General features: G+C 33.7%; 1 protein-coding gene across 1 annotated transcript in view; it reads left to right on the top strand.

The window, feature by feature from the left end:
* The window catches only part of LOC134273935 (RNA-binding protein 26-like), a gene marked incomplete at its 5' end in the record, with an annotated part of 20,536 nt that extends 9,262 nt beyond the window's left edge, over window positions 1–11,274 (top strand). Inside the window, 12 exons of the mRNA XM_062756159.1 lie at window positions 1,357–1,584; window positions 1,792–1,913; window positions 3,319–3,462; window positions 3,613–3,774; window positions 5,165–5,398; window positions 7,567–7,626; window positions 8,647–8,745; window positions 8,853–8,957; window positions 9,090–9,314; window positions 9,852–9,938; window positions 10,161–10,292; window positions 10,501–11,274. Of these exons, the coding sequence (XP_062612143.1) occupies window positions 1,357–1,584; window positions 1,792–1,913; window positions 3,319–3,462; window positions 3,613–3,774; window positions 5,165–5,398; window positions 7,567–7,626; window positions 8,647–8,745; window positions 8,853–8,957; window positions 9,090–9,314; window positions 9,852–9,938; window positions 10,161–10,292; window positions 10,501–10,593 (1,691 nt within the window). The remainder of the gene's footprint in view (window positions 1–1,356; window positions 1,585–1,791; window positions 1,914–3,318; window positions 3,463–3,612; window positions 3,775–5,164; window positions 5,399–7,566; window positions 7,627–8,646; window positions 8,746–8,852; window positions 8,958–9,089; window positions 9,315–9,851; window positions 9,939–10,160; window positions 10,293–10,500) is intronic.
* Between the last annotated feature and the right edge of the window lie 1,744 nt (window positions 11,275–13,018).

Consider the following 13,018-nt stretch of genomic DNA (forward strand, 5'->3'; position numbering starts at 1 on the left):
CAGGTTAGAAGTTAAAGAGGTGGTGGTTTTTAATGACCTTGACCTTTCATCCAAATGTTACAATCAATCTTAAGTTCTTGGAGTAAGATACAACATTCAACTCCAACGTTAAATAGGTTAAGAATAAAAATACCCCCCCCCCCTCCCCCCGCAACAACCAAACAAATCAAATTAATGGCAACGTAGAGAATCGCTGTTAAACTCAAAAAACACCTCAGACCCACATAAAATTTCAGGAAAACTGCAGAAAAGAGCTCGAGGAAAGTATATTAAAATATTTGATTTGAGTTTCCAGAGTATATAGAAATTATTAATTTATACGGAGAAAATTACAAATCCTGTCGTGTTTAAAATTAAAGTGCAGATGAACAAAGTTGGTATATAAGCCTTTTATAGCCTATTTATTCAGATGTCGTTAATAGCATTCAATTCTACTGATTTGAAATAATATTTTGATACCAAGTATCCTTTGTTTATTTTACCTTTGAAATTTATTTGAATTTTTTTTTAGAATTACGCAATCCCCAGAAATAGCGATTTTCGGTATATTAAAAATCAATATACAGGTACGCTTCTTCGTAAAATAATCAGATATTTGCATTCATGAAAAAAATATTAATAAGAAGGTGTTAAACAATATTGGTCACATTAGCTGACATGAATGTCTTTTTAAACATCTCTTGTAAACCCCAGAAAGTAGCCCCTATGCATTGGAAAAAATGAATAGTTCCGGTCAAAAACCTATATATATTTATTTACAAAGTATATAAAATTTACTAGGCACAGGTACCAGCGTTGTCAAAATGGCCTGAGAGGAAATATTAAAAAAAATTCCGAACAGAAAGGAAAATCCGTTTTCCATGTATGGAACTACTATTGAATAAGTTCATTTTGATTGGTTAGCTATCGGCTCGATACCCTTAGTCGACTTTAACCCTGCCTTGTCGTCGGAATAAAACCAACTTTGAGCCCGAGGTTAAAATAAGTAGAGAAATAAAATGTGAATCGATATATTAAAAAATGACATATGCTTGAAAAATAGTAACTTTATATATATTTTTTTCTTTGATTCGTGGGATAGAAAGATATGTTAATCGCTTATCCAACAAGCCATAATCATCTTGCATATGCAAAATGTTAAACGATATATAGTTGATATCATTGTAACTTTTATATTCTTAAATGGAATCCTTGGATACTTAGCATATTTATAAAAGGTCTAAGAGGAATAAGGCACGAAAAGGGACATGGGGAGCGTTTGGGGAACATCTGTAACGGTCCCCGTTACAATTAGCACTAGTTTAAGAAGAAAATTCTGAAAATGCATGAATGTAGAACATGTACATTCTTTCTCAGAGGAGAATGCTATTGTACCTCCTGGTACGGAATCCACTGAGCCGGGCCCGGAGAACACGATGATTGACTCCAGGACAGAGGGAAAGCCTGGCAGGACAGTCATTCCCCCCAAACGACCCTACAATAGTGGTCCAGGTCAAGTCCACCGGGGCTACTTAAACCCCTACCATCAGAATAATTACAGGCCGTCCGCTCCCAAGAAACCATTTGATTTCAGCAGAGTAGGAGGTATTGAGCGAACAAAAAACATAAACATAAACATGTATTTCAAGTGGTGCATACATTGCACACTTTTCTATTATCCAGAAATTTGTTAAAATGTCTACCAAATTGCATCAAATCCTGATACAATGTAAATATATTCATATTGGATGGCCAGTGATTGAGTAATTTTTGAGAGTTTTATGATTGAGATTTGTCACTCTTATGTTCCAGGATACAGAAAGCCAGACACAGATGCATTAAGTTTGGAAGTTAGGAAAATTCCCAAGGAATTCAACAACATTTCAGCAATAAATCAGCATTTTTGTAAATTTGGAAACCTAACAAACATACAGGTATGACTACAATTTCAAGAGAAAGTTGGGAAAGAATTAAGAGTTAAGGACCGTCTCTACACTAGTGCAAAATGTTTTTGGACATTGAGAAATATTCTATAAAGGTGTTAATATTAAGCTTCATTATTTAATTTTCACTATAAGATACGTGGAATTTACTCCCAGGAAAAATAATCAAAAACAACACAGTTTAAGTGAAGAGAAATCACTGTTGTTTACGTCCACGGAGAAAGTACCTGTAAATAACATGTTCAATTATCATTATTATCAATTTATCTTGGCCTTTTAAAATGTTAAAAATACTTGAATTGAATCAATTGATTACAAATTGTGTAATATACTGTGAATTTCAAATTTTTTTAGAATTTAGATGTAAGGGCAGATCACACTAATGCCCTGTTCACACGGAGAGTTTAATTGGCAGTAAATTAATGCAAAGTAAACTAATGCGAATCAAACTAATGCGAATTAAATTGCGTTCACACGACAGCTAATGCGAAGTAAACTAATGCGAATTAAAATTTTACTTCTGCAGCCCGGCGTCAGCACGGCTATTATGACGTCATTTGCAAATCACGTCACCTTCTGCAGAAGCAACTGACATAATGTCACAGTGTCTGTACACACATTTTAATGATTAACAAAATTTTCCTTAGTTTTTCACTCAAAAATAGCACAAGTACCTATAGCTGACCATCGACAAGTGGTATTTGACTAAATTTTGCCATTACGCATGCGTCAGAATTTAATTCGAATTAGCTTCGCTTAGCGTTCACACGGAGCTAATGCGAAGTAATTTAATGCGCAGTAAACTAACTCGAATTAAACTAATTCGCATTAAATTCTCCGTGTGAATGCTAAGCGAAGCTAATTCGCAGTAACTTTACGTTTAATTCGAATTAAACTCTCCGTGTGAACAGGGCATTACTGCTAAAAAATACCATAGAATCAAAACTCTTTAGTGTGCAGTGTAGAGAGGGTTCTTAATTTTATTAATTTTGAATTCTTATTACATTCAGATTTTTAAATTTTAAAATGATGACCTTGTAATGGACGCTATGCCAGCAAAAAGGCTAGCCAAAATCCCTATACCTAAAATTAAAAGTAAATCATTATTCTAAAGTTTTATTAAATTTTATATCCAAACAGTAAATTAGGAAAAATAGATTGTAAAGGTTGTTTCATTTTTGATGTGTAAAGAAAATCAATTCTTGATTCCTATTTTTCTGAACCAGATCACAGATAATGGAGATTTATAACATACTAACATCAGTAGCCAGTAATTTCATGGTTAACATTTTACATTTTATTTGAAATGATGTGTTACACAGTAATTTTTTTTTTGGGGGGGGGGGGGGGATATTTATGCAGTGATATTGGTACATATTATGTTTTTTGTTGGCAGGTTAATTTTGAGAACGACCCTGAGGCAGCCCTTGTGACATTCTCCACCAATCAGGAGGCCCTGGCCTGCTACAGAAGCACTGAGCCTCTCTTCAACAACAGATTCGTCAAAGTCTTCTGGCACAAAAATAAAGACAACACTCAAGTAAAACTCCAATTCTCAGCATATCTGTTTTAATTCTTTATCGATTAAAATTGATTTTGCTTATTTTTAACTTTGCCCAGTATTAAAGGTAGGGTGTATGTCTTCTTTTTATTTGTTAAATTTCAACATATAATTTTTTTTTTACTTTAGGAGAAGGTAGATATATCTGGTGATCAGGTGTCTGATCCAAGGTCTATTAAGGAAAGACTCGGTCCACCCATTATCCCTCACCCCAGCAAACTCTCCCTCAACAACATCAAGCCTAAGGCAACGGATCAGTCTGCAGGACCAGCTCAACCAGCCAAGGAGAAGGTCTGTACATCTTTAATAAAGGTAAATTATCTAAAAAGATTAGAAGTCTTCCCAGCTATTCCCAGTAAAGGCCATGCACTGAGAACAAACTTCAGTCAACATTTCGATTTGCAGTGAAAACTCCAAATTCATGAAAATTTATAAATATTAGTATTTTATACACATTGTTTCCTTTTTAAAATTTATTCCCAAAGTTGCATTGTATATTGATTTGAAATTTTTACTTAAGTTGAAATTTCTGAACCACACTTACAAATGAAATTTCCTCCGCAAAGACATGCATATTAAATTTAGATGTTTTTAAAATAAACAGATTCTAATTTTAAAAAAAAAAACAATCGAAAATTGCATGTACTGACCAAGAAAAGTCCATTGTAATAAAGAAAGTAGAAGACAAGCATGCATTCCTTCCTTAGCAGATCAAAATGTACATCCTGTCTACTTTTTCAAAAAGTTTGTAAATGCATTTATTTTTTTCATAAGGCCTAGGAAAAAAATATGTTTGTTTCCACTTTCAGGCTGAAAAAATATAGGGTAGGTAGGTAGGCAATTTTTATTTTTTTTGAAAAAAAAATTTTTTTGCTTCTTTAATCAAAAAATGAAAACATGTAGAGAAGTAACATTAATGACAAAAGAAATGGTGTTTTTAAGCATTTCTGTGACTTAAACTGATAATAGAAAGGTGACCCAAACTTCTTTCTGTCTTGAAAAGCTTGCAGAGTTGGAGACTATAATTCCCTGGATGAAATCTTGCACATCATGGGACAAAAGCATTAAAAAAAAATTTAGTGTCGGCACTATAAATTAGGGTTGGTCGGGAAAGCGGAAACAAACATATTTTTATTCTAGGCCTAAGGTACTAATCAAAATAGCTTATATGTTTTACTATTAGATATTGTAGGCAGGGGTTAAAGTGCCCCAAAAGTTAAATTGCTTCTGGACATCAATAGTTCACAAAAAGTGGATAATCTTGTACATGTGTTATGCAACTGACAATTTAAAAGTTTGAACTTTCTGTGAATGTAAGTTATTGACAGTGTAATATACACAAAAACTTGAAATCAAATTTGAATTTTATCATTTATCTTGTTTACTTTTGAAGGGGGTGGATTCATGCTTATGAAAAAAAAAATGCAAAGTTTTGTATAAATTTCTATTATTTTAAAAACCTCCAAAAGTGATGGTAATGGTAATGCATTACTTTACTAAAGTAATGGTAATGTAATGCTTTACTTCAAGAAAGTAGAGTAATGGGAATGGTAATTTAATGCCCAAATTGTTGAAGTAATGGTAATGTAATGCCTTACTTTACAATGTAATTTGCCCCAAGCCTGATAGAAATAATGCATCCAAAATGTAACTGTTGTTTGATCATATCTTGTGTCTGCAGACTGTGATATACACCTCTTCGGTTGGTAACATAACGAAGACTGTCTACAACCCTGAGGTCATCAAAGCTAAAGCTGCCATCACCAGTCCTACAGCCGTGGGATCAGCATCATTCGTCTCCAAAATTGAGGCCATTAAGAGACAGGAAGAGAAGAAGAAGGAAGTGATGAAAAAGAAGGCAGAGCTCCAGAAACAGAAGCACGAGCTGCTGGTAAAACAGGTGGAGCAACAAAAGGTGGGCGTCTAACACCTGTCTGGGATTTAATCCTTAGGGGTACTTAACACAAACAAAAATTTGATGCATGGATTGATATATATTTTATGACCAATTCTGATTTAAAATGACATAAATAATAAATCCCTGAAATATAAAGAAATCGTAGGTTTTCCTTGGTGCTTAGATACGAGACTTTGTTTTGCTTTCTATATAATTCCATACAAAATTTTGCACAAATTTTAAACCTTATAACAAAATAATAAAATGCTCCCACTTTACTCAGTGAACATTATTCATGTTACCAATTTAAGTAAAGGAGAAAGTACGAAAACTGTCCATTCTGTGAGAGAAAGAACTGTTCCGAGGCCCGAAGGGCCGAGAAAAGTTTTTTCTCTCACAGAATGGACAGTTTGAGGACTTTATCCTACTTAAAACATTTTCTCTATTGTTAACTTAATAAACTGTCCCAGGTGATGGTTATGTATTCGCTATGATTACGTAACACACTTGATTGTCCAGAGAGTGGGGGTGAAAACAATAGCTGTATTGTTTAACTTAATGGACAGTTTAAGGTAAATTTAGATTTAAATGATATATCGCTTAATTTCTGACTACAACCCATGTAAAGCTTCATGAGTGAAGATGTCCTTATCGGATGGGGAAAATTATACATATTTCTCCAAAATACAGGCCAAAGGGTGGTAAATACTCTAAAGTAGGTAGACACAAGCAGAAGCCTGTATAGGTATGCAGATTCTGAAGTTGGTGTTCAAGTTTTGACAAAGACTATCGCAAATCTTTGTTAACAATCAGGATTTAAGGGACACTGTGTTTCGAAACATTCTTTGAGAACAACAACGGCGACCCCCTTGTATGAAGTTTGAGGAAACAGTTTATAACAGAAAAAACGGACCACAAATCTATTACAGTTTGATCCTACAATTGAACCAACAATAAATAGCAGCAGAGAGTAAATGGAATAATTCATGGAAATATGAAGGAATCAGATGATGGCAAGTGTATGAAAAGATAAGATTTGTGATCTCTGTCCCAAAAATGATTCCACCTGCAGTGCATCTAGTGAGATTATCATTTCATCTGGAAATAAGCCTTTTTCTTTTAAAATTTAAATTGCTGTTGGATATATTTTAAATATTCATGTAATGGATCTACCACGTCCAGCATTCATTTACAAATTTTGTGAAGAGGATGAGACGTTTGTTTTTTAATAAAGAAACTTCTGGATGTGGATGTTCTAAAATTATTATGCATCGGGATTTACACGTGTCTTTTTTGCATTGGATTTGTCATTTCCAAAGATGATATACTGTAAAAGCACAAATATTCGTGGGGGATTAAATTTCGTTTATTTCGTTGTTTACAATATTCAACGAAATTAAATCCCACACGAAATTTTATTTGTCTATAAACTGAATACGGTTACTTTCAAAACAACGAAATTAAATGCCCACGAATCTATTTTTGAAGACAAAAGAACGAAATTTTATGCCCACGAAAATTTGTGCTTCTACAGTACTGTTGAACATTTCATATACAATTGTTTGATATTTATGCAAGAAATAGATTAAAGAAGATTTTTTGATTTACTTTTTTCATGATTGTGCATTAAATTAAAAATTTAATTGCCTATTTTAATTATGTATTGTTTTCAACATTTAAAACCTGTACATTAAGTTACCTTTAATTGTACATTAAGTTGACAAAATGCTGTTGATTAAGTTAAGAATTGAGAGTTTTGTCAACTTAATGTACGGTTACAGGTGACTTAATGTACAGGTTTTAAATATTCAAATCTATTATGCCATATAATGTTCTAAAAGCACAAAAGATTACATAACGAAAATGTTTTAAATGTAAATCTATGAGAAATATGGCAGATTTCTGAAAAAAAATATTTATCCTTAAACATTGAAATTCTTCTCAGGTGTTTTACATTTGTAGTGTGTATTTAAGTAGTGCATGCAACAAGAGTTTATCAAAAATTCCATTGGAATTTACTAACTGAAGACAGAATTTATACACCAGGTTGTTTAAAAAAAGAAAGTAAATTAATAATCACAACATACAGTAGTTTGCATAATGAATTGTCCTCAAAAGGGTATATACAGCTGACTTTTATTCAGTAGAATTACTTTGATCATTTTCTTGTTTGACTTTTTTGGCAGATGCTTATATCTAAATTAGAGAAAACAAAGAACACTGAAGAGAAGGCAGAGATAATGAAGGTATTGGAAAATTGATTTATGCTTTTCACACATTTTGATAAAAACTAGTCTTTGTTTATGTACTTAAATACTATTCATATTTCCACATTCATTATAATATTGTTATTTCAAAATTTCAATAAATATCAGCCAATAAGTGTTAAATATATGTAAAATGAAAACAACAAGATAAGTTTAATTATCTCATCATAAACAAGATGTGTTTATGAAACACTATGCGCCGGGTGGCAACAATGTTTGAAATACATATTTTTAGCATATAGGTCACAGTCAAGGTCACAAGGTCATTGGTCTTGGTGTCATTTGAAAGAATTTGATTAGTGAAGTAGGCATACCAAATATGAAGTCTCTATCTCTCATGGTTCAAAAGTTATGGTGAAGGTTATAAAAAGCTATTTTTAGCATATAGGACACAGTCAAGGTCATTGACCATGGTGTCATTTAAAAGAGCTTAATCAGTGTTGTATGCATACCAAATATGAAGTCTCTATCTTTTATGCTTTAAAAGTTATGGCGAAGGTTAAAGTTTGCAGAAAAAAAACTATTTTTAGTATATAGGTCACAGTCAAGGTCACAAGGTCATTGACCTTGGTGTCATTTGAAAGAGCTTAATTAGTGGAGTATGCATACCAAATATGAAGTCGCAACCATTCATGGTTCAAAAGTTATGGCGAAGGTTAAAGTTTGCAGACAAACAGATAAACAGACAGACAGACAGGACAAAAACAATATATGCCTCGGATCTTTCGTTCCGGGCACATAATAAAACTGTTGTTGGAAGATCAAAAACACATTGTACTGTATATGCTTTCAAATGTGTATTAAGTAATTCTAAATGCATGATGATAGGGATGGAAAAAAATTGTTTGATTGCTCATGGTACATTCAGTATTCCTTTATCTGTTAGCTCATTTAACTTGCATTTTGATTATAACTCATGAAGATTTTTTTAAAACTCGTTGAAGAAAATATTGCAATATATAATGGAGAGAAATTATGACTTTGATTTATATTTTACAGACGATTGACATGTTATCAAAATCTGTGGAGAAAATCAAGTCTGAATTGACGGCAAACAAGCCTAAAGGTGTGGCCAAGAATGTGTCCACACCAGAGGAGGTATAGCTATTATTTACCTTTTTATAACCCGATATTGAGGTGTTTTTATTCTTGTCTCTGACTGGTATTGATTCCATTGTGCTTACATACATGTACATGTATTTCAGGCGAGGAAAGAGATTCTAGACACAGAGTTAGAGTTGTTTAACAAGGAACATTCCGGAGAAGACACTACTGCCCTGAAACTGAAACTCTCAGAACTTACTAAACAGGTCTCTAAAATATTTTCAATTCAATATGGTAAAGACCTCAGATACATAAGTAACTGTCAGGAATGTGAATTTTTTGGGTTCTCCTGTAGGAATGGGTGAATTGAGTGATTAAGGATAAGTTTTCTGTTGTAGGCTGCAGCCATGGGATTGCTTGGTAGAGGGCGAGGTCGTGGGCGGGGGGCAGCACCTCGCCCCCGGGGAGCCAACACCTGGGTAGCAGCTGGGCTACAGGGCCGGGGTAAACCCGCACACCAGATCCCCACACAGGGAAGCAGGAAGTTAGATAAACGACCCAAACAGCTGGAGGTCACAGGGTTCAACTGGGAGGAACGAGAACAGCTCAATCAACACTTCTCTGTAAGTTAACAGCTCAGTCAGCACTTCTCTGTAAGTTAACAGCTCAATCAACACTTCTCTGTAAGTTAACAGCTCAATCAACACTTCTCTGTAAGTTAAGAGGTGTATCATATAGTGTAAATGATAAAAGAATTACAGACTTACAATTCAAATACAAGTAGTTTATCAGAGAAAGTTCAATGTTATCCCGCAAATCCTTTACACTGAATCACAAGTTGTAGTAAAACAAGTTGTCTTACTATAGAAATTATTGAATGGTTACAGTAAAACTCGTTTAGTACGAACACAGATATTGTGAATTAATGGATAGAATGAAGTTTTCTTGGATCCCAAGCTATATAAATTGAACAAATTCCTTATACAGAAATAAAGAATTATTGAGATAGCAAAGTAATTTCATAGGTCCCAGTGACTTTGTTAATACTGAGTTTTACTGTATTTAGATCTTCATAAAAGTGAATGAAACTGAATTATTTTCAAGTAACAGGGGAAATTTTGTTGCATGTTTATTAATACAACTTGTTTATTTTTTCACAGAAGTTTTGTCATGTCGATAAAATTGATTTTGAGGAGGATGATAAAAGTGCTGTTGTTACATTTCACACCAGAGCAGATGCAGAAAAGGTATTAACCAAAGAATTGTAGATCTTTAGTTCATACAACTTTTACTTCCTGAAATTACGGAACACTCTTGAGAAATTCTTATTATTTCAATTAACAGACACAACCATAATTGAGTTTTACATGCACATTGGAACTTTTCCTGTGTGGGATGGATCTGTTATACAAGTTTTCTCCACCTCTAAATTAAACCTTTTGTGATGTATTTGGTATTCCTTTATGTAGGCATTGCTGCATTGTGTTACATATATGGGCAAAAATCTGATCATGAATTGGCACGTGGGAGCCAAGATAAAGCCTGGACAGTTCGCTGATAGTAATTACCAGGACGAGGACACAGCGGAGGGGGAGGTGGAGGTCAGTTAAGTTTTCACACTGTAGAATTATACTAAAGTATTGTATTTCAGGCAGTATATGTAAAATCTCAACATGCATGAAAGTGCCGTGCAAAGTGGGTGTGATCAAAATGTGTGTAAAAGACAAGGATTAAGTATTGAGGGTTAAGAGGTTAATTTACTTGATTTGGATGGGGGTATGTATTACTAATATGGTTGAATTTTCACAGGGCCATGTTGAGGATGATCTGGATGAGGAAGCTCTTCTGGCGGGAGATGATGAGGAGGACGAGGATGAAGAGAGTCGGTCATGGAGGAGGTGACGGAGGACGGAAGAGTCACCGGAGATCACGTCTAAAGGCCACAGAATCGTAACCTGAAGACAGCATCTAAGGCACTGTCCTGTCATGTTACATTCAACTACATTAATGCCATTTGTCAACTTTTTATCATGTTTAATTGATATCTAGTCATTAACCTGCCTTTTTAAAATGGTTTGTTTTTCCTACAAGTTTATCAATGTATCTTGTAATTTCCTGCAATGAATTGTGCAGTAGGATTGTCATGCTGCGAAAAATACATAGGCATTTTATTTTCCTGAATATTTTTAATTATTTTGACTCTTGCTGTTTTTGTTACATAATGATGTATTATGTGAGTACCTGAATTAATAATAACTATTGTGTATAGTATTTTGATCTGAAGAGATTTACAGTACTTCGTGCATTGTATCCAAGGGTGATGTAAAAAAAAAAATATGTAAACATATTTTTACATGAAGAATTTTATTGTAAAATTATCTTGATGTTTGACAATAATGTGAGATCTTATATGAAGAGAATGTACATCAAAAGAAATGAATGGAAAAAAAAATCAGTACAAAAGAAAAAAAAAATGAGAAAAGAAGAAAAGAAAAAAATGTTTACAGATATGATGCAATGTTTCAAAATATAAATATTGAGAATAAATTGAAACAAAAGATGTGGTTCAAAAACCACCACAAAATTCTTCGAAAAGATGCCTCTTTTACATCGATCAAGAAACGTTATTGTGTACAGGCATTTTACATTTGCCTTCATTTTGTGTAGACAAAAGTAAAATGTTATCCAAGAATCTTCATAAAGTGTCATGTGTGACTCTTTTCGTGGTCACTGTGATGCTTCATGAAGTAGTCATAGTTATATAAAGGTGAGTCAATTTCAGTTTCATGTTGTGAACGTTTGTTTGTGGTCAACTCACAAAGGGACTTTTCCTGTTTCAGAATATTAATCCCTGAATCAATAAACCTGAGTCACATGCTTGCTTTGCTTGGAAGGTATGTATTCTTTGTAGTCTAAAGTTTGGTATTCTTCTCTCTTGTTTGGCCTTGTGATAATGTATAATGGGTATTTTCTGTGGTTGTCAAATTTTACAGATTGGACAAAATTGTAAAAATTACAAATGCAAATTTTTAAAAAAAAATTTTAAATATACACATGTATTTAAAATGTGCTGTCTGTCATTGTTCAAATACAACTGTATACAGGGCCCAGAACATAAACAAGTAGAAATTCTGTTTAACAATATGTGTACCTAATGCAAATACTGTAAACCAATTTTTATTCGCGTGTGAGAAATTTTCGCGAGGGTCTCGTTATCACGAATATTTCTCGCAGCGAACCAGTCCTTAAAGTCTCTTTTTCTATTAACAACAGATAAAAAAAGCTTGATCATGAAAATTGATCAAGGCGAACTAGTTTTTTAACCTTAGTAAATCGCGAAACAAAAGTTGGTTTACAGTAATCGTTTTAGCTTGCAAAATTTCTATCACATTTGATAAATGGCTGTTTTCTTTCTACAGAATACATGTATTTGATTATTTCCCATAGTTCTTGCAGGACAGAGCTGCAGATTTAAGATGTTTTCCTGGGGTAAGTGTGATGTACAACATAAGTTATGGAATGTGTATGAGGGAAACAGAAAATTTCAGGTTCCTCAAGGGAGGAAACTATTTCAAGAGGCAGTGAAAAATTTACTATTTCCCAAGTAACCATTTCAAAATTATTTTAATATAGTGATAAAATTGGAGGATTGAGGTATATCAAACAAGAGGCCCACGGGCCTTGTAGGTCACCTGAGTATTGTGTAACAACTTTCAAGCAATTAAATTTGGTCTGTGTTTTAAACCAGAGGCCATGAAATTCACAATTCACAATTTTGAAAGAGGCACCATTGCTTATCATAATTATAAACTTAGCATGTTTACTTTATTTACTTAATACCCAGAAGTAGATCAGAGTAACAAAGAGAAAATTCACTTCCACTTTATAACCAGTTGTGCACCTCACCACAAAGCATTAATTTATTTTCAGACTATGTAACACTCCCCCCCCCCCCGGCCCAAGGGGGGGGGAGCATAAAAATAACCATTTTGCTAGATGCACCTTTCTTCATCATCAATATATATACTTGGATCATTGGCAAAAAAAACCAAGAGCAAAGGAAAAGACTTTCAGAGAATTCATGTATTTTCACTATATAATTAATAGAGCCCCACCCTAACACCAGAACCCCTGCCCTGGGGCACTAAAATTCACAAGTTTGGAAGAGGCACTCTTGCTCAACATAACTATGTACTTGGATAGTTTACTTAATACCCAAAAACAGAGAAGAAAATTTTCAAAGAAATAATGCATTTTCACTATATGATCAATAACACCAACGCCCTATATGATCAATAACGCCCTAACACCAGAAACCCTGACCCTG

The sequence above is a fragment of the Saccostrea cucullata genome, unplaced genomic scaffold (genome assembly GCF_032062105.1).
Source record: "Saccostrea cucullata isolate Sc308-1 unplaced genomic scaffold, CSIRO_AGI_Scuc_v1 ctg124, whole genome shotgun sequence".
NCBI classification, from domain to species: Eukaryota; Metazoa; Mollusca; class Bivalvia; order Ostreida; family Ostreidae; genus Saccostrea; species Saccostrea cuccullata.